Below are 20,999 nucleotides of genomic sequence, written 5' to 3' on the forward strand. Positions count from 1 at the left end.
TAGGGAAATATTGTGTAAATAAGGAAATATGTTTATCCATTTTATTTACTTTTTTTTAACCTACTTTTTCCTCCACAGTGTCTCCAATCTCCTTTTAAAAATAAAGCACTCTCTAAAAATAACTCTATTTTTATCCACTTAAACATAGTTTATTTATTTTTTCTGTCCATGTTTCTATTTCCAATCTCTTTATAATGCATTCCTGGCATTCCATAAACTTATACTTAGATTTTAAAAAAAACAAGGAATGTATGATTTCAGAGATGTTTTGTGTTTGTTGATTTTCTTTTCGTTCGCTCAGGTGCAGTGTTCAGGGCAGTTTCCATGTGAAGGTTCCCCCGATTTATGACCTAAATATTTCTTGACAACAAACTCACTTCCTGTACATCAGCCTCCGCTCGGCTGCGAACCTGTAACGGTTATTATGGGCGTTGAAAATGAGCAGCGTCAGATTCTTTTGGATGACACAAACCCACGATGAAGCAACCACAGCTTTGGGTGGAGCTAGCAGCTCGCCACTGACACACCGTCATTTGGCAACAAGATAATTGTGGCTCCTGACACCCCCGCCAGGACAGTTGTGAGGTTTTATCTGATGTAAGTGTGTGTGTGTGTGTGTGTGTGTGTATCAGTTCTTGTTTCACTCACTACATCAGTAGCAATATGAGGAACTAATGTGCTGTTGCAGGTTTTACTGTCTTACTGGTTGAACTTTGGATTCCAAGACACATTTTGGACTGTAGATACCTGAGGCTGGACCTGTCAGGAGAAGTCCAGTGGAGCCATGGTACGGTAACGCAAGTCTGCTCTTACCTCTTGTACAATCATAGAAATCTATCACCAGTGACATCCTTCATAATAACGTAGAGTTGCTGGACAAGACTTTTCTGTTCATCACTTGTTGTGTCACTCTGGAGATATGATTTCTGAGATCAAATAAAAAAGAAAAAAAGACTATTGTTTTCTAAAGTTAGCACTAAGGTGTCAAAGGGGGAAGAGAGCTGCAGTGAAGTTCTGTCGCAACACTTCCTCCTTACCACTCTTTCTACAACAAGAACAAAGATCACGGTTTAATTTAAAGCAGCCATTTCAAACTCAATCACTTAATGGGCCAAAATCTTCTTGCTGTTTAGCTTGTCGGTCCAAAAAATGACCAAAAAAGGAAATATTAGTCCTGTTTTTAGACCGTGTTTTATTAAGAGGACATATCAGTCTGGTTGTTATACTGTCTTTTTGTCAATCTTATTTATTTCTATTATCTCTGTGCTTGTTTTCTTTTAATCAAACGCTCCTGTCCAAATTCCTTTTCTTCAACATCAGTTATACTTTTATTAAAAGTCTCTATAAAAATGGTTGATGGTTCCTGAATGATCTCTGTTCCTTATTTTGTTCTTAAACACTGGAATCTTTATAGGTGACCAACATGAACAGTCATTTACTTGAGTTTGACAATATGTTATTAAATGTACTCGTGAATAGGCTTGATTTTGGCGGATGAAAGTTTGAGCTTTAAGCTTTTATTCTTTTGCCACAACAATACCTCGCTGATAGTGTAACCGTTTTCGTTGTGAGAAACAGAAGAATCAGACAGGAAGGTGAATCAGCAAATGTTTTTTTTAATGCGGATGTTTTGTAGCTCTTTGTGGTTCTTGAGATCATGGTTTCTTGGCTGGTTTTAATGTTTGAAAGGTGGAATAGTTGATAGGGACGAAATACTGATTTCAGTTTTTCAAGATTTTTAAATGCTTTTATATGATAAAAAATGTTGTAAACATTTCATTTTTCAAATCCAAAAGTTCACAAAAGAAAACAGAATAATGAAGTATATTATGACAAATAAATGTCTTTTAATTGTTTTCTGGATTGATTAGATACGGAATGATTTAGAAGACATTTGGTGGTATTCTGTAGATTTATTTGGATCTAAGAAAGTTTACTCACTTGAGCAAAATCCTGAAAACTTGATTTTAGAAAACACAATCAAAACTCTTTAGTTGACCAGGTTTGTGTATTTGGGTATTTGTACTTCCAGAATTTCATGATTTCATGTTTCACTTTGCGATTGCAGTCGGCTGTGACGACAAAGTGTGTTTCTGATCTTATAGTTATGTAGCCTCAGTCAAACAGCTTGACACATTTAATTTTACACACTTCTTGAAACATGGAAGTCTTATTTTCAGTTTGGATTTCGGCGCAAGTATGAGCTGTTTCTGTGTTTTTCTAGTTACTAATGAATCCTTCCTCTTTACAATAAAACTGACGTTTCCCACAAGAAACTAGTGGTGAGGTTAAGGGACTTTTCAGTTTTACAGACTAGTTAAGCGTTTGAATTAATTCGGATTAAATTATACTTTTTTTAATGATGTCTATGAAGAGAGTAAGGGCGTTAAATACACTCATCAGATCATGTTTGTGCTCAAACTTTCTTTCAATTTGGTAACAAAACCAAGTTTAGTGAGAGGAAAAGCTGACAATTATATGAGGAAACTCATGCTATTGTGTTGACCAAGAACTAAACATTGCGAAGAAACTATCTCTCTCGAAACCTCTCTCTTTCCCTGTTGACATGTTTTTTTTATTACATTCAGAAACATACCATACATCCACAAAACCTCAACTCAAAGTTGTGCACAATCTATATCAGGAAGAGCTTCTGAAAAGATTTACCTCAGCTTGGTTTAGTTGCCTGGCAACCAGCCCCAGCTTCCTGTATTGACAACCACACAGTGATTCTATGTCCAAATTTGCCCCGTCCATTGCTCTGTTTGAACACATCATCGTTCTTCCCTGTAGTTACACTCTTGACACTTAAGGTGAAGTTAAAGGGTTAAAATCCTTTAAAGCAAAAGCTGCATTATAACGTGAAATGACTTCCTTGTTGACTCACCAACTTCCTTGTGGCTATTTATTACTCATTTAACACAATTAAATCAACTACGCAAGACCTTTAAAATGGAAAAACTGACGCACTGGTGGCTGATATTTAATATGAATGGATCAGATGCTACAAAATATGACGGTCAAACCAGCGGACCTTAAAAAGAAGTTGTATAATATCTCACAAATGTTATGAAATTCTTCACTAGGGGAAACATTTGTATGTTAAAAAATATATATTTAATAATCTCTGGCAATTCCTAACAGGAAGTTTCTAACTCTTGCAGCAATTATTTTTAACTTTCTTAGAGCCACACCTTCTTTGAATGTTTTTTGATAAATATTAAAAAGAACAGTTGAATTTTAGAGAAGGACGACATTACGTTCTAATTGTGTTCCACTTTAGTTGGAACATAACTGGTAACCAACCATAACTAACTTTTGTGTCACATCCTTATTATTTCAGCTCAACAATGGAATAAAATAAAGAAAAATAGGCAATTAATAAATAAATAATAAAGAAAAGAAATACATAATAGTGTAGTAACAAATAGTGGAAAATGTAAAGAAAGTGATGATAGTGGCTGGGATGAAGGGTAGATGTTTTTGTTTACAGTTAAACCAACATAGTTTTCTCCTGAGGCACACCACCATCCAAAATGTTAAAAATGGTAATATGTAGATCTCTTTTGACGACTGCACATCAACCAATCGGTCCAATAACCATTTGATTAACATATCGAGCAGCCAATCTCAGCTCTCTTCTCTTTTATTGGCAGATAAATAATGTTTTTTGACCATTAGATAAAATTTTGATATTTTCCCACGGCACACCTGACGATCTCTCAAGGCACACTAGTGTGCCACGGCCCAGTGGTTTAAAAACACTCATCTAGACAGTGTGAAAAATGTAACTTTAGATATTACTTAAAGGTGCTCTTCACTATGAACCTCTGTCTGGTGGACTTGACATGGCATGATTGCTAACTTGCTAACCATGTGACAGCAGTGGGTTGGAGACGGCAGTTAAATTCATTTACATCAAGCTTGTAGTATAGAGAGGTTTCCCAAAGCTTTTAAAAAACAGGAAACTGACAATGAGCCGTATTTTTTGTCTAATATTGACCTTTTAAACACCATATAGATGGTGTAATTGTGATTTTTTTTTTTTTTTAATCAAGCATTTTTCCCTGATAAGAACAGAACAATTGCACAGATTTAGATTTTGTAAGTTCTATAAAGTTTTTGAATTTCTTTTTTGTCAGGCGAAATATCACTGGCAGAGTCAAAATGTGAAGCAGAGTGGGGTGGACGACATGGTCCTGCTGTCCAAGATCACGGAGGATGCCATCGTGGAGAACCTGAAGAAACGATACATGGACGACTACATATTTGTATCCTCCGCCCTGAACCTTATTAATGATCGTCATCAATCATCGAACTCAACAAAACTTGATCAAAAATTTCAACTCTGGTGTTCCTTAACTGTATCTCCTCGCAGACTTACATCGGTCCTGTGTTGATATCTGTCAACCCCTTCAAACAGATGCCATATTTTACCGAAAGAGAGATAGAAATTTACCAAGGAGCTGTAAGTACATGGAAGTTTATCAGTGCCATCAGATCATTAAACGGTTTGATTTAACAATTTAAATGTTGAGTATTTAAATTTTTATATTAAAATGTTGTTGTTAAGTAGTATTTACTTTTTTGCAATAATTTAATAAAATAATTTCTATATTGAAATATTTACTTTTTTATTTTATATTTGAATATGTTTTTTAATAAATTCCTTTTTTTACAAATAGAGTTTGATATCAAATTTCCAATAATTCATAGCCTTTTGAATTCAATATAAAAATGTTTGCATAATAGTGCCATCATTTAAATTTAAATAAATATTTGCAAAATTCTCTTTCCACCTAGAGTTTGAGATTTTAATTCAAATAATCCAAAAATGTATTTTCAAAAATTTTTTTTTTTTCATGGCCTTTTTAATTCAATTAAAATACTTATTCAGCATTTAAGTGGTTAAAGATTTTAACATTTAAATATCAAATATAGTTCATATACATCTATATAAGTACCGGTTAAAGATGTGATGGAAACAAATGTGTGTAACTTTCAGCTGTTTTCCTCTCCAGGCCCAGTACGAGAACCCGCCTCACATCTACGCTTTGAGTGACAACATGTACAGGAACATGATGATCGATGGAGAGAATCAATGCGTCATCATCAGGTATCTTTCTCTGAACCCTGTCATCACGTTAGCAGCTTCATGGCTGAACGTTGTGTGTTCTCCTGAAGTGGAGAAAGTGGAGCTGGAAAGACGGTCGCTGCCAAGTATATCATGGGCTACATTTCCAAAGTGTCTGGCGGAGGATCCAAAGTGCAGGTGAAGCTTTGATTCAACCCAGAGAAACGTGAGTTTGTATGTTTGACATGAACTCATGTCCTTGTGTGTCGCAGCATGTTAAAGACATCATCTTACAATCCAATCCCCTTCTGGAGGCTTTCGGTAACGCCAAGACCGTCCGCAACAACAACTCCAGTCGCTTTGTGAGTTTTTAAATCCATTGTTTAATATATTTTCAACCTAAATGTAAAGATGTTCAAAAATATCCCACCCCTTGTAAGAAATGTTTCCCATAGTCATTCCCTCTTCATATGCAGGGCTTGAAAATTAAAAAAATATATAATTATAATCAGAAATGTGTAAACATGTATAACATATATATATATATATATATATATATATATATATATATATATATATTCAAATACTCATATATGTTTAATAAACATACATACATTTATAGTAAAACAAATTGAGAATGGATAATATGCACTTACATGTTGGCCAATAAGTCCAAAAAACGATGGTAATACTTGGTTGAATACCAACCCTTTAGTCCACTTGAGAGCGAGTAGTAGGGCGAGTTGTCAAGATCATGCGTCAAGCACAAAGTGAAGCTGCTACGTGTTGATGCTAATTCTTAGCTAGTTCTAAAGATCCTTGATATCAGAACCAGAATCTAAAAAACTTTTTTTGTTGCAAACACAACATAGGAATGTATATAGTTATACTTGTTGTTGTACTCTTGGTATGACATCACTGTTCATCAAATGTGGGGTTGAATGCTGACGTGTCCACATGTGTGGGTGTTTGCAAGTTGTGTGTTGGCTGGTAGGAAACTTACGGTTAGGTTTCTCACCTTCAACAACATCAGAGCTGCATCAGTTTCCTGTATTACATGTGTTTCGTCACAAACACCTGGTCTGTGGTTCCAGACCTGAAAAAATGCATGTTGTTTACAGAGTTTGGGTCCAGTTCAACTATGCCAGAACTTGTTTTTTATCTCCACCAGGGAAAGTACTTTGAGATCCAGTTCAGCCGAGGAGGCGAGCCAGACGGAGGGAGGATATCCAACTTCCTGCTGGAGAAGTCGAGGGTGGTGAGCCAGAATGAGAACGAGAGGAACTTCCACATTTACTACCAGGTCACAAACTTCATTGCAACTGTTGATTCAATAGACGTGTATTTCCTTATGCTGCGCTGTCTTCTTCCAGCTGATAGAGGGCGCCACTGATCAGCAGAAGGAGGGACTTGGCCTTATCACGCCAGACTATTACTACTATCTCAACCAGTCTGGCACATACATGGTGGACGGAACCAATGACAGCAAAGACTTCAAAGAAACTATGGTACGTGTGTTTTTAATTATTGAGCATTTTGGCACGATTTAAAACATTTACACTTTAATCATAACTTTAGATCAATAATCTATGCAAACAAATGATTTTATTCAACTTTTTAAAAAATTAAGTGGACTTGAAGATTATTATCATCCTACCTAGATAGGAATTTTAACCATATTTAGATTCCAAATGTTTATTTCTACACATGTTCTTAACACCAAAGACAGGATGGATGGCTGGATGACTGAAAGGATGGATTGAAGGATGGATGGAATAAAAAAAAAAAAAATAAACATTCTCATTATTTGTACCTTAATTTTAGCTTTTATCATTTTATGTGGCCCAGCAAATGGTTTTCTGAAAATCAAATTACATTAATGTTTGTGTTGATATAGTGATCTATGAAGATGTTTAACATAAGATATGAATAAGAGATTATTGATGTCAGCATTATACAGAGAATTTAAAGAAGAGTAAAACTCGGTTTGATGGAAAGGATTTTGACTGTTCTATAAACATCAATGTGGTTCGGACTGAAAAAAAAGGGTCCTCAAAGAGTTGACCACCCTCAATGTAGCTAAAGTAATTTTCCCAAGTTCCTATGTTGGCTTTACAAGCTTAAACAATAAGTAACAAAACTACACAAATAATGTAAAACACACAGTTGTTATTTTGAGACCTCATCGTCATAGATGGAGTAGTAAAAGAAAGCCTGATATTACTGAAGCATGTTCAATCAAACATGATGACGATGATGTTTAGTGTTTGAATCGTGTGATTATGTCAGTGATGAGTGGTAATGTTGTTGTCATCATCCACCGCACTGACACACACCAGTGTTGTTGTGTGACCTGCAGGAGGCCATGCATGTGATCGGGATCCCGGCGGACTTCCAGGCGCAGGTGCTGCAGATCGTGGCGGGAATCCTTCACCTGGGAAACATCAGTTTTGTGGAGGCGGGAAACTACGGGCAGGTGGAGAACGCTGACTGTGAGTGATGAACTCTCAGATTCATACACTCGGGACGCATAATTGTCCGTTCTTCCTGTTGAGAATTGATAAATCGGCTCGGGGTGATTGTTGTCCAGCTGGTAATTGTTGTTTACAAGCAGAGCAGCTGAGAGCATTAAATCCTGTGAGTCAGGATCTGTTTTCAGTCTTTGACCACATTTTCAAACCTAATAACAATATTAAAAATAATTTATTATTATTTATTATTAATTATTTATTCAAGGTTTTTTCCTCACTTCATGTTCATCCATCTGTTCTCAGAGTATTCGAGTAGAGCACCTGGACTTTTGTTTTCCTAACCCTTGTGTTATATCTGGGTCAATGTGACCCGAACCTCGAAAACACAAGAGATACCTCAAACACATTTGTTTTTGGTCATTCGGGTCACATTGACCCTGAGATAACACAAGGGTTAAAATATATTTTATTACACATACATTTGGCAGGTTTACTCTGACTTCACGAGGATACCTGGCAAAAAAAATAATGACCCAAATGCTTCAAGTCATAGAGGAAAGGCTGCAAACAAGCTTGACCTTAATTTAAGATATACACACGTATATGTAGCAAATATTGATTAATAGTGACGCTATTATCCTTCTATGAATGTAGTTATACATGACAAGTAACTCAAATCTAAAAATAATATACTTGTAACAACATTCATGTATTTAAAGAAACTATTTTGTTTGCAAGAATAAATTACAAGCTCTTGTCAGTGGTTGAATAAAGTTTCAAATAGCTCATAAAAATAGTATTTAACTTTTAGTAAAAAATCATTATTTGCAATTTAGACTCAAATGACATTTGAATTTTATCAACAAAGTTTTTTTCAAATGTGCTTAGATTTCAGTTAACTTATGTGAGATTTTCTCCTGTTCTGAGCAAACAGAAATAAATCAAATCTCCTTACATATAAAATATGACACGAGACAAGATTGAGATTGCATATGGTGTCAAAATAAGGGATTCTAAAAAAAAAAAGAAAAAAAAGAGAATTGCAATCATATTGCACTGTAAGTTCTATTGTGGTTGTGTTGATGGGTGTCGCACATTCAATTTTCCATTAGTTTTAATTCAACGGTGACACTTCTTTGGAAGTTTATCGGTACCATTGCTATATTGAATCATTGAATTAAAGAGTTAAAATGTTGAAACCTATTTTTTTTTTATTAAAATGTTCTTTATTAAGCATTAACATTTTTAAATTATTTATTTATTGAATTCCTATATTGCAAGGTTGAAATAATTTCTAATAAATAATTAAATTGAATCATTTGTATACAGTATTGAAAGGTTGATTATTTCTTATTATTATTATTATTGAATTTTCTAGATTAATGATTTTTTTCACATGGATTTTGATATTCCAATTTCAATTATTTAAAAATAAATGTGTAAATTCATAGCCTTTAAAATTCAATATAAATCTGTTGGTATGTTAGTGCCATCGGACAATCCCAAAGAGAGATACTTAATTGAACTCTCTATTTTCTTGAATCTTGGAATAATTCAAAGCTTTTAAAACAGGTCTTGCAAAGAGAAATGTAATAATGTTCATAGATGCTCCATTCCAGGTGTGTGAGGGAGAGGTACCGCAGGTCCTTCCTCCCTGCTGCCATCAGACTCCACAACAAGAACACTGCCAGATAATATTTAACAGCACCTCTTATTGTTATTTTTGTAAATCAGATTTCTATTTTATTCAGATTTCTATTTTATTCTACAGATTTCTATTTTATTCTATTGTATTTAGATTTTTTTCATTTTATTTTTATTTCTGGGTGTTTTTATTTTTTGTATATTGCTGTTTAAACCGAATTTCCCCTCGCGGGACAAATAAAGGATTCTGATTCTGATTCTGATAATTGTTTTTGTCCACACCAGTGTTGGCCTTCCCTGCTTATCTCCTCGGTATTGATCCAAACCGCCTGCAGGAAAAGCTCACGAGCCGGAAGATGGACTCCAAATGGGGCGGAAAGTCCGAGTCCATCGACGTGACCCTAAACCAGGAGCAGGCGACCTACACTCGAGACGCCCTGGCCAAGGCCCTGTACACTCGACTGTTTGACTACCTGGTGGAGGTGTGCGGACACAAACACGTGTCAGATATCAATTTAAAACTCACCTTGTTTTTCATTCGTTCACCACTCAGGCCATCAACAAAGCCATTCGAAAACCACATCAAGAGTTCAGTATCGGGGTGCTGGACATTTATGGCTTTGAGATATTCCAGGTGAGTCAAGCGTTGATTTCATCCCGTGCAGCGCTTTATCTGACTTTGTTTCCTCGGCAGAGAAACGGCTTTGAGCAGTTTTGTATCAACTTCGTCAACGAGAAGTTGCAGCAGATTTTTATCGAGTTAACCCTGAAGGCAGAGCAGGTAGATCTTCTTTCCCTTCAACTCATGACAGTAATATTGGGTCTCAAAGCTGATTCTATGGAAGTGTATCAACGAGCGTAATGTTGTGTGGTAAACAATATTGTAAATATGTATATTATTGAGTCTAAAAAATGTCGATTTTCGAAACGATTTTTATTTTCATTATATATTCTAATTTTAATTATTCAAAATCAAGTTTTCTAAACTTAGTTTTTTTAATTCAAAGACTTTTATATTCAAAATAAAAATGGTTCCACTATTATACCAACTTTCTGTGCTAAATTGAAAAGGTTACGAATTCATTGAATTGAATTCTATGTTTTAACTATTAAAATCGACATGTAAAAAATGTTTAAAAAATGTAAATATCAAAACTATTGAATTCAATTATTCAAAAGAAAAAAATCATGTTATTTTGTTATTTTATATTAAATTTAATAACGAAACCTCCTCCACGTCCGCAGGAAGAGTACGTGCAGGAGGGTATCAAGTGGACTCCCATTGAGTACTTCAACAACAAGATCGTGTGCGACCTTATAGAAAACAAACTGGTAAGTGATGAGCATGTGTTGGAAACCTTTGGCACGTCCCTGTTATGAACTGTGTCGATGCTAATTCCTATATACTGTAAAGTTTTTTCCTAATCTGCCGGTGAAGAAGTTCTCAAGGTTGTGTTCGACTGGTTAAAGATATCTGACCTTTTTTTTGAAGTTCTGAATGAGACTACTCTAATATGATGACACTGTTCACGTTTGGCCCCTGATAGATGGTGTAGATTGTCGCTTTGTATTTGTGAGTGCAGAACCCTCCTGGTGTCATGAGTGTGTTGGACGACGTGTGCGCCACCATGCACGCCAAAGGAGAAGGAGCGGACGTGACTCTGCTTCAAAAACTGCAGGCTGCCGTCGGAACTCACGAACACTTTAACAGCTGGAACTCCGGTTTTGTCATTCATCATTATGCTGGCAAGGTAGACTTTTTTTTATATGTTGAGTCAGTTGTGGTTAAATAAACTGCAGACGTGAAAGTGGATTGGTAATGATAATATTCTATGGAAGTATATAAGTGCCATCATAAATAATTTAATTTAACATTTTAAATGATGAAACTTTGATTATTTTTTTTATTGAAATTTTGTTTTTTAAAGCATATAATATATAAAAACATTTTGTCATTGATTGAATTCATACCAACATTTTATATACAATTTAAAAGATAGATGTGAGAGAAGATAAGAAATATATATATATATTGGTATAAAGGTATTAGGTATAAAATTGATTTAATTGATTAAACTCAAAAAATCATACATTTAGAAAAAGAGAAAATATTTTTAAATTTAATTTAAAAAGAAAAAACTCTGTCTTTTTTTTAAATACGAACTCAACCTATCAATTTAGAAACTATTTAATTAAATTATTAGAAAAAATGGTAAAATGCTAAAAAAAAACAGTTTTTAACGAGTTTTTAATTAAAAGTCTCAAAAGTTGAAATCTCAAATCATCCAATATTGAGATGTCACTGATATACCTTCATGTTTTCTAACCTCTTCTTCCCACCAGGTGTCCTATGATATCAACGGCTTCTGTGAGAGAAACAGGGACGTGCTTTTTACAGACCTCATCGAGCTCATGCAGAGCAGCGAGTTGTGAGTACTTCTTTATTCCACCTGACGTCCATCAGCTGGTAGATAACACACAATCTTTTCTCGTGACAGCAACTTCATCAAGAGTTTGTTCCCCGAAACCCTCAACTCAGACAAGAAGAGCAGACCGACCACGGCGAGCTCCAAGATCAAGGTCGGATTAATAACATTTTTACAAAAAGACTGGCTGCCAATCTTGACCTATAATTTAAGTTTTTTTAGTGAATGTAACATTTTTGGTAAACAATTTATTGTTTAAGTGTTTTTTCTGTGGGCAATCCAGGGTCATCACATTTTCACAATAATTATCTTTATTGGCAAATGTTTCTTATCTTATATTAAACTCTATCATCTTCATTCATCAAATCAACGTTTCAATCCACTGTAATGACTTATTACAGACATTTATGGTTTTCATTGCTAGGGAATTTTTTTTATATATATAACATTAAGACCTGAAAAAAATAACTTGAACTATAATAGAAACTGCATATTTTCACATGAACTAATCATAATTTTATTTGAATTACTTTTGAGTTGTATTTTGTTGTTAAATGTCTAGTGGTGTACTGTGAATTTGGGCCATTTTATTTCTAATTAAATGTTTTTTCTTCCATCTTAACTATATATTCAAAGTTGTTAAAAAAATATAATTTAAAGCGATTATCTTTATTATTTAACAATCGCAAGTTTGATAGCCTGATTGAAAACATATATTTCTAGCATTTCTTGTTTACCTTTTGGAAAATATTTCTTGATTTCTGTCTCTCTAAATTATTTGGTTTCAGTCAGATATTGTTTATAAATATCTTTATTTATAATGTCATAATTACATTTTCCTATCATATTCTTGCTCCTTCTCCAAGTTTCATTGCTTTCATTTATATAAAACGAATGAATTTAGCTTATTTATTTGATGTCAAGGCATATTTAACCTGGTTTGTATCTGTGCTGACAAACCTATGTACTGCACAGAAACAAGCCAACGATCTGGTCAACACTCTGATGAAGTGCACTCCTCACTACATCCGCTGTATCAAACCCAACGAGACCAAGAGACCCAAAGACTGGGAGGAGAGCAGGTGGACGCCTCCATCTTGACTTTCACCACCATGTCTAGCCACTGTTGTTGATCCAGAGTTCTTCTTTCAGAGTCAAACATCAGGTGGAGTATCTGGGTCTGCGGGAGAACATTCGAGTGCGACGGGCCGGGTTTGCCTACAGACGCCTGTTCAATAAGTTCCTGAACCGGTGAGTCATGTTCATTCAGAACGTCTTTCAGCAGATGTGCTGGAGAAAAAGACGTGTCGTCTGTCCAGTTATGCCATCCTGACCGCTGAGACCTGGCCGTCGTGGAGGGGTCAGGAGCAGCAGGGGGTCCTTCACCTTCTCCGCTCAGTCAACATGGACAACGACCAGTACCAGATGGGCCGCAGCAAAGTCTTCGTCAAAAATCCTGAATCGGTAATTTTGTTTGCTTGTTGTGTTTATAAAATTGTTATTTTATTATCTACTTTATATTTTTATTTAAATAGACATTTAAAAATTTAAATATATATACATATTTTTTCTTCCTTTTAGTTTTGAGGTACAATTATCACACACAAAAATATATATCAAAAAGTTACTAGAAATTCAATAAACAAATATAAACAACTTTAAGTAATATTAGACCTTTAAACAGTAGGGGTGTGGGAAATAACAGCACTAAATACATTTTTGCTTTTAAATCACTTTTTTTTGTCATAGTAAAAAATAAAGTGTGTATAAAATAAAATAATCCTTTTTTTTTACAACTAACATAAATATAATTAACAGAAATTGTTTATTTTCTTGTTACAATTAAGCCTCCTGCCGCTAGATGGCTGCAATCATCACATCCTCCGCAGCTGTAAAATGAAATCCTGTGAGATCCCGACAATGACTAAGGATAAGAGGATACAAAGTAAATTCTGCAACACCAGAGTCAAGTACTCGACAATATTACATATACATCCTTGTTCCTACAGTATTGCAATACACACATCTATTGATAGTAAAGAATAATAAAAATCTGTTAGCTGTGACCTCATGAGGGCCACATAAATACAATCAAAGAGTCGCATGTGGTCCACGTCTGGACGGAACTATATGCTTTTCTTTGTGTATTAAGTTCGTCTTTCATGTTGTTCTTCAGTTGTTTCTCCTGGAGGAGATGAGGGAAAGGAAGTTTGACACTTTTGCCAGGATCATCCAGAAGTCGTGGAGGAAGTTTATAGCCAAGAAGAAGTATGAGCAGATGAGAGAGGAGGGTGAGGAGCAGACAAGATCTCTGTCACACCAAGCTTCTGGTTCAAATGATTACTCTGTCATCGCTCTCCAGCTTCAGACATCCTTTATAACTCCAAAGAGCGCCGGAAAAACAGCATCAACAGGAACTTCGTCGGAGACTACCTCGGACTGGAGCAGAAGCCGGAGCTCAGACAGTTCCTGGCCAAGAGAGAGAGGGTGGACTTTGCAGACTCCGTCACCAAGTTTGATCGCAGATTCAAGGTAAACTCCAGGCCCAGAGCTGTCCTGCTGACACCAACTTAAATAAGTTCACCCACACATATCCAAGGATGGTCTCGAGGAAGACAGAAATATAGATTAATGTTTAGAATTCAAGGAGAAAAAAAGTCCCTTGAGTTATGAGCCAGAGTGGGTGGTGAAGGACAGTTTTCTATCGTCACGCTCCACATAACATAACAAACGTTACAATAAAATGAGCTTCTAAGAGCCTTGAGATCTTGTGGTGGGTATGAATTGTTACGCGATCACCATGTTTATTTTCCAATAGGTTTTTTCCAAGTGCGTTTTTTTTTGTCAATTTAAAATTAATTTTAAATTTTACATTTTTTTATTTACAATTAACCTGCAAATACTCAAGATGTTTATTCGTTTTTTTGTTTAATTAAAACATGAAAAAAAACTTGGCAGCAGTCATTACGTCCTACACACCTGAAGGGACAAATAAATCCATGACTAAGGACAAGAGGATACAGTCAAGTTCAGCAGCTTGTAAAGCTGATGTTTGGACATATTTTGGTTTCAAAGCAAATGAAAACAGTAACGACTTTTTCAAGAATCATACAGGTTTTTATGCAAAATATATTGCAATATATTGTAACGTTCGTCTGTATTTTGATACGTATCCTATCGCAAGATTCTTTCCAATACACGCCTCTACTTAAAAGATCTGTTCAGTCACAAGGTATACCTGAGAGAGGGAAAATGTATTACCAACATCAAGAAGAATGAAACTGCTGAAGGATGTAATAAACGCAATGACGTCCAAGTCTTACATTTTGACTTTCATCTAACATTAGACCCTCAGAATGACATACTTTTAGAGTTATTTAAGAAATGAAATCCTCATTTTTTTGTATAAAGACTTTGTTTATGTAACTTTGCACAACAACATGTCGATTCATTAATTTTAAAAAATAACTAGCACTATATATATATGGCATATTTGAAGAGTTTTGTGTACAGTTTAACCTTTCTTTTAAATTCAGCTCTTGTGTTCTCACTGCTGTTTGCTCAGGTAAATTCATCAGTTAGCTTCTGTCGTAAGACAAACATAGTTTGAATATGACAAGAGAGTTTCAATGTAAACAAAGGTGGATCATAAATTCAACAAAGGTGTTGAAAATCTGGTTTTGTAGGCTGTGCTTTTTATATCTCTCTCTCCTGCTCAGTCCATCAAGCGGGATCTGATCCTGACACCCAAGGGCATCTATCTGATTGGCCGAGAGAAGATCAAAAAAGGACCTGAGAAAGGACAGATCAAGGAGGTGCTGAAGCGGAGGTTGGAGTTTGGGAGCATCAGTGGTGTCTCTCTCAGGTAGAGAAGACTTCAGTCTGATGTACTAGAATGATAAGGTAGTCATGTGACTCCTGAGAATGTTCAGTGGTCACTTATGTTTTTAGATCCTTGTGAGTTTCCTGCAAGAAATACCTTATTTAACACTTGTGTTTTGTGTATTGTGTTTGTTTGTTCATGTGTGTGTAATCGTGTGCGTGCGTTTGTACGTTGTTTGTGTGGGTGTGTGTATATGTGTCTGCATGTGTGTGTGTGTTTGTGTGCATTTGTGTGTGTATAAGTGTACTTTTGTGTGTGCATGTGTGTTTTGGCACACATGTGTTTGTGTCTTTGTGTGTGTGTGTTTGTTTGTGCATTTTTGTGTGCATGTGTTTGGGAATGTCTGTAAGTTTGTGTCTCATGCATTGCGTGTGCATGAATTTGTGTGTTTTTCGATGTTCCATACTATGTATATCTGTGCATGTGTGTGTGTGTGTTGTGTGTGCATTTGTGTGTCAGTGCGCATAGGTCTGTGTGTGTGTTTGTGTTCGTGTCTGCATATGTGTGTGTGGGCTTACATGTCGTGTCTGCATGTGTGTGTGTGCACTTACGTGTGTATGTGTTTTTGTCTGTATGTGTGTGGGTGTGTGCTTATGTGTACGTGTGTTTGTGTATGCGTTTTTGTCTGCATGTGTGTTGCTGTGTGATTGTGTGTGTGTCAGATTATGAAACTCTCCATCAAGTGTTTAGATATTCCCGACTTAAAGCATCACTTTGTCTGGTCACCACATGATCACCAACTTTCTTCACAGCAGTGAGTCAGAGATGGCGGTTACTTTCATTTCCATTTTGGCTTAAGTAATGAAAGGACTTTTTAACTTAATAGGAAGAGAATAAACCCAAAAAGGATATATCACACGCTTTGCCGACTGTGGTGACAAGACTGAGACACTTCAGTTTTCACAACGGTTGTAATGACATTATTCTAACAGAAGGGGGAACTAGAAACAAATATGTTCAAACTTCTGTTGCCACCCTAAATGATATACTGTAGGTATTTGCAGTGTTTTTTATTAATTTATACGTGTGTGTTTCTGTCTTCAGCACAAAGCAGGATGATTTTTTCATTCTGCACGAGAGCCAGTACGACAGTCTGCTGGAGTCCAACTTCAAGACTGAGTTCCTCAGCCTGCTGGCTAAACGCTACGAGGAAGTGACGCAGAGGAAACTCACCATATCCTTCGCTGACCGGTAACTGTGCTCATATTTCAAAGAGCAAAAGAAATCACAGACTGACTCGATCATTCCTGACTTGCAGCCTGGAGTTCAGAGTCAAGAAGGAGGGATGGGGGGGAGGAGGGACCAGGCTGCTGCAGGTCCAGACCGGACAGGGTGACCAGGCTCAGATCAAGCCGTCAGGGAAGACCCTCACGGTCACGATAGGCGGTGGTCTGCCAAAATCCTCCAGTGGGTTGATGTCATTTCCATGATTTAACTTGACAGAAATATTTGATCAAACAATTTCTTTCTCCAGAACCGACGAGGAGAAGTGCTCAGCCATCTCAGGGAAGAGCTCAAATTAGTTCCAGAGGTAAGAAGTTTTGTGTTCCCGACTCTGGGTTCTCTATAGCTTCTCTTCTTTTTCTTCTCCAGGGCACCAGAACGGAGCTCCTAAGTTCCCTCAAGGCTCTCAACAATCACGTCCCCAGTACTCGACCAAGCACCAGCAAGGAAGACCCGGCATAGGTCTGCCCAAGCTGGGCTCCCAGAAAACAAACAGAGCTTCGGCCCACCAGCCTCAGCACCAGGGGAACCTGGACTTCCTCAACGTGCCCGACCAGGGAGTGTCAGGGTAAGAAAGACCCAACCGAATTTCACTTTATTTGACTCTTGATTATATTATTTCAGTGAGTGAAAGCTATCCAAAGAAGATTTTTGTTATAATACAAAATATATACTGTATATTAGTGGTCTCAAACGTGTTAAGAAAAAACTGCTGAAAGAGCCCCCAGGCTGAAACCAAGCCTCCAAGAATTGACCTCTCGGCCACTTTTAGAAAATATTTCTTGATTCTTATCACTCTAAATGTTTTATTTTTCAGTCATATATTCCTTCAAATATAATTATTGCTGACGTTATAAATGCAATTTCTCCTATCATATTCAGGCTTTTTTCATTGTTCCATTTCTCCAATTATTATAAAATCAATTAATTTAACCTGTGATATCATGGTATAATTAACTATACATATGTATTTATCTTTTTGTTACTATACTAGTAGATCAGTGCCGTCAGTCCTCGATTGGATTGGTCTGGTTAGATGACACTATTATACCAACATTTTTATATTGAATTTAAAAGGCTACAAATTTAAAAATATTGAATTTAGAAATGAAATTATGAAAAAATAAATAAATTCAACTTTTCAATATTCTTAATTATATTCATAATACAAAGCGTAAAAACAACAACTTTCCAATGAGGAAAAAAATAAAAGTTTTTTTTGTTTTATAATGTTAAATCCAACCATTCAAACACTATATGTTACATGTAGCTTTTTTGTGTTTGTTTGTGTTTCTTGTATACTCTCTATTATACTAAATCCGTTTTTTATTGTCTTCCGTTATAGAGGTGAGGGTTTATTACCTTATACTTACACCTTAAACTGCCTGTTAGGAAAAACAATACATTTTCTTTTGTTCGCCAACGACAGATTAATGAGCCGCTCATACTTCCCACCTTGTTTTTCTTTTAATGACATGTATGTTGCTGGTAACAGTCAACAGAGGAGGAGAAGCATCGTTGCTCGACCCCCGCCTGCTCCCAAGCCCAACAAACCTCCTCCAGCGGGACCTCGTTGTCGAGCGTTGTATCAGTACGTCGGCCAGGACACGGACGAGATCAGCTTTGAAGTCAACGACGTGTTGGATCTTCTCAAAGAGGGTAAAATCTAGATGATGAGATCTCTCTCTGAGCTTGTCTGATGAGTTTCTCCCCAGATCCTTCCGGCTGGTGGACAGGCAGGATCCGTGGATGCGAGGGTCTCTTTCCTGGTAACTATGTGGAGAAGATCTAAGTAGGATGTTGAAACATGGTAGGAGTTGCACAAACGGACGAACATAAGCCGTTGCTCGGTGAACCTGGATCTCTAATGGAAAGACGCTGCTGACATCTGAGCTCCAGGTAACTTTTCCACCAGCACAACACAGGGAGCCTAGACATTCTGGTCATGACAGTTAAACGCTTGAGATCGGGTTTCATCTCAGTTGTCGTCTAAAAGACTCTCTTGATGTCCCGGCAACACGATCAACAACCGGCCTCGATCGTGACACGTGTCGCTGTTTCTCTTTTTTTAGCTTCAAATCTGATCAGTATTCTTCACGTGAGAAATCCTCACGATTATGACCGGTGTGGTGATTCAGATCCATGGGTTTGATAAGAAGTTCAAACCAACCAAATAAAATCTGTTTCATGTTTCTTGTTATTCACTGTCTCCTCTTTGGCCTCCTTGCTCTGGTTGTACTTTAGACAGATAAATATCAGCCATTATGATACTTGAACACATCATTATTTTAGTTTTTGCAACTGTTTTTTACTGTCCCAAAGAAAAAAAAGATGACATGACGATGGAGAAAATGGTAAGAACATTCTTTTATCTTGTTGACCTAGAGAATAAACAAGATGCATTGATTATTTTTATACTATACAATGATGCTGTTCAGTTTTATCCAACAACCATAAAACAATGTGAGGTTTGACCTTCAGTTATTTACGTAAGTTTAAGATCGAGGTTGAAGAAACAATCAATTTTCTTCTGTTTTCACTCGTGTTTTGCCTCAAAACCTTTGATAATCTTCATCACGATGCACTGATCTGTGATAACATTGTGTCTATACTGTGCTAACTGGTGCGTGTAATTCTCAGTTGTTCCTGTCTTGACCTCCACTATTCACTTTTACTTGTTTTTCCCGTTACTTTGAGGAAAAATCTGCACTTTTTTTTTTACTTTTCGTGTTGTTTATTGTGTTCCTTACTATATATTTAACCAAGTGAGTAACTAAGTAATTGATATTTATAAAGCGCTTTTCTAGACCAGGGTCACAAAGCGCTTAAACAACCAAAACAATACTCAATAAAATATATACTTACAATGTCAAGATAACACTGAGACAAACACAGGAGTCTCAGAGAATCAAGGAAAAGTCTGAACAAATAAAAATGTCTTCAGATGTTTCTTGAAGGAGTCAGTAGATCATCAAACACAGAGCGAAAGGAAGATTGTTCCAAAGCAACAGCCTGAAAAGATTTCTCTCATCTGGTCCTGAACCGTGTGCGAGGAACCATCAGTAGATTCTGATCCACAGACCTCAGAGCCCGAGCTGGGGTGTAAGGCTGGATCAGATCACTGATGTAAGGAGGAGTCTGACCATGAATAGATCTGAAAGTAAGAACCAGAATTTGTAAATTGATCCTGAAAGAAACTGGCAGCCAGTGAAGAGTTTTAAGGATCGGGGAAATGTGAGTTCTTCTACTAGAGCAGGTCAGAATTCTTGCTGCAGAGTTTTGTATCAACTGCAGGCGAGACAGATCCTTCTTGTTAAGACATGAATAATGAATAATCCAGACGTTTAAGCAGGGGTGTCAAACTAAATAATCCAAGGGGACAAAAATATTGTAACAGTTTAAGTCTTGGGCCGAACAAATTGTATATTTATCAAACTGTCCGTACCAGGAAGTGTTATTTGTCTTATTGCAATATTGTTTTTTCATTAGTTTCATGGGTTTCAATCTATTTATTTAGTTTTTTATTTCTTCCTTTTATAGATGTTTTCTTTCTTTCCCCTCATATGTTCATACACATCATATAGCTTGTGGTATGTTTAACAACGTAGGAAGGAAACATCATTAAATATAGTTTAGCTAACATCTTGTTACATTCAGTTCTTACATGTGTTTGTGTTGACTGTCTATTGTTCTTTGTTCCCCCTCACAGTTGTTCACATCAGTGTTTCACCCGTTATTAGGGTTATTAGTTTTTCTTAGTGTAGTTCAGTTGTGCACGTTCCTCGTCTTCTATATCTCAGTTAGTTTTGTGTATATCAGGCTTTTATCAATACCTTTGGTATTTAGGACTTAATACTGCTACTAATGCTCCACTTTACATATAGTATTAGTCAAAGTGTGATAATGTATGTTGAGTCATCACTTTTATGGTTTTCGGTAGTCCTTGTGTAATTGTTGACTTCGATAATCGGTTACTTATCTTATCCCAAATTTCCAGTTAGAGTAGTTGAATTAGTTATGGACTGGACAGTAAAGAATATAGAAATGACATTTTTGGACCTTCTTCTGAAGGGAGTATGAAGGCGGAAATAAATAAAGTTAACAAATAAATTAATGAGTAATCGTCTTCATAATTTGTACTTTGTACTAATGTATTTAAATGGTTGAATTAGTATAGTTGACTCATGTATTTTATCATACATTTTCACTTACGAATATTTGCATTTAATGTTTTGTTTTTCTCTTCATTAAAACCCTTCTCATGACACTTTGTTTTA

The 20,999-nt window shown here is 36.1% G+C and overlaps 1 protein-coding gene across 2 annotated transcripts; it reads left to right on the top strand.

Annotated features, from left to right (window-relative positions):
- The first annotated feature begins 521 nt into the window (after positions 1-521).
- Positions 522-18,922, top strand: myo1f (myosin IF). Of its 2 annotated transcripts, XM_087784896.1 has the most exons (29): positions 522-597; positions 689-787; positions 4,143-4,271; positions 4,379-4,468; positions 5,022-5,116; positions 5,185-5,272; positions 5,347-5,436; positions 6,246-6,377; positions 6,448-6,582; positions 7,434-7,566; positions 9,475-9,671; positions 9,743-9,823; positions 9,884-9,970; positions 10,435-10,521; positions 10,773-10,940; positions 11,533-11,618; positions 11,688-11,769; positions 12,591-12,697; positions 12,768-12,866; positions 12,935-13,079; positions 13,792-13,906; positions 13,978-14,147; positions 15,335-15,480; positions 16,543-16,689; positions 16,757-16,905; positions 16,973-17,029; positions 17,092-17,290; positions 18,218-18,381; positions 18,438-18,922. In XM_087784896.1, the coding sequence occupies exons 2-29, from the start codon at positions 785-787 to the stop codon at positions 18,512-18,514; spliced, it is 3,258 nt and encodes a 1,085-aa protein (XP_087641022.1). In that variant the 5' UTR covers positions 522-597; positions 689-784; the 3' UTR covers positions 18,515-18,922. The 2 variants fall into 2 exon arrangements, with proteins under 2 accessions (XP_087641022.1, XP_087641021.1); XM_087784895.1 differs by lacking the exon at positions 522-597 and having other exon boundaries at positions 620-787.
- The last annotated feature ends 2,077 nt before the right edge of the window (positions 18,923-20,999 follow it).

Source organism: Callionymus lyra, chromosome 2, assembly GCF_982586985.1.
Source record: "Callionymus lyra chromosome 2, fCalLyr1.hap1.1, whole genome shotgun sequence".
NCBI classification, from domain to species: domain Eukaryota; kingdom Metazoa; phylum Chordata; class Actinopteri; order Syngnathiformes; family Callionymidae; genus Callionymus; species Callionymus lyra.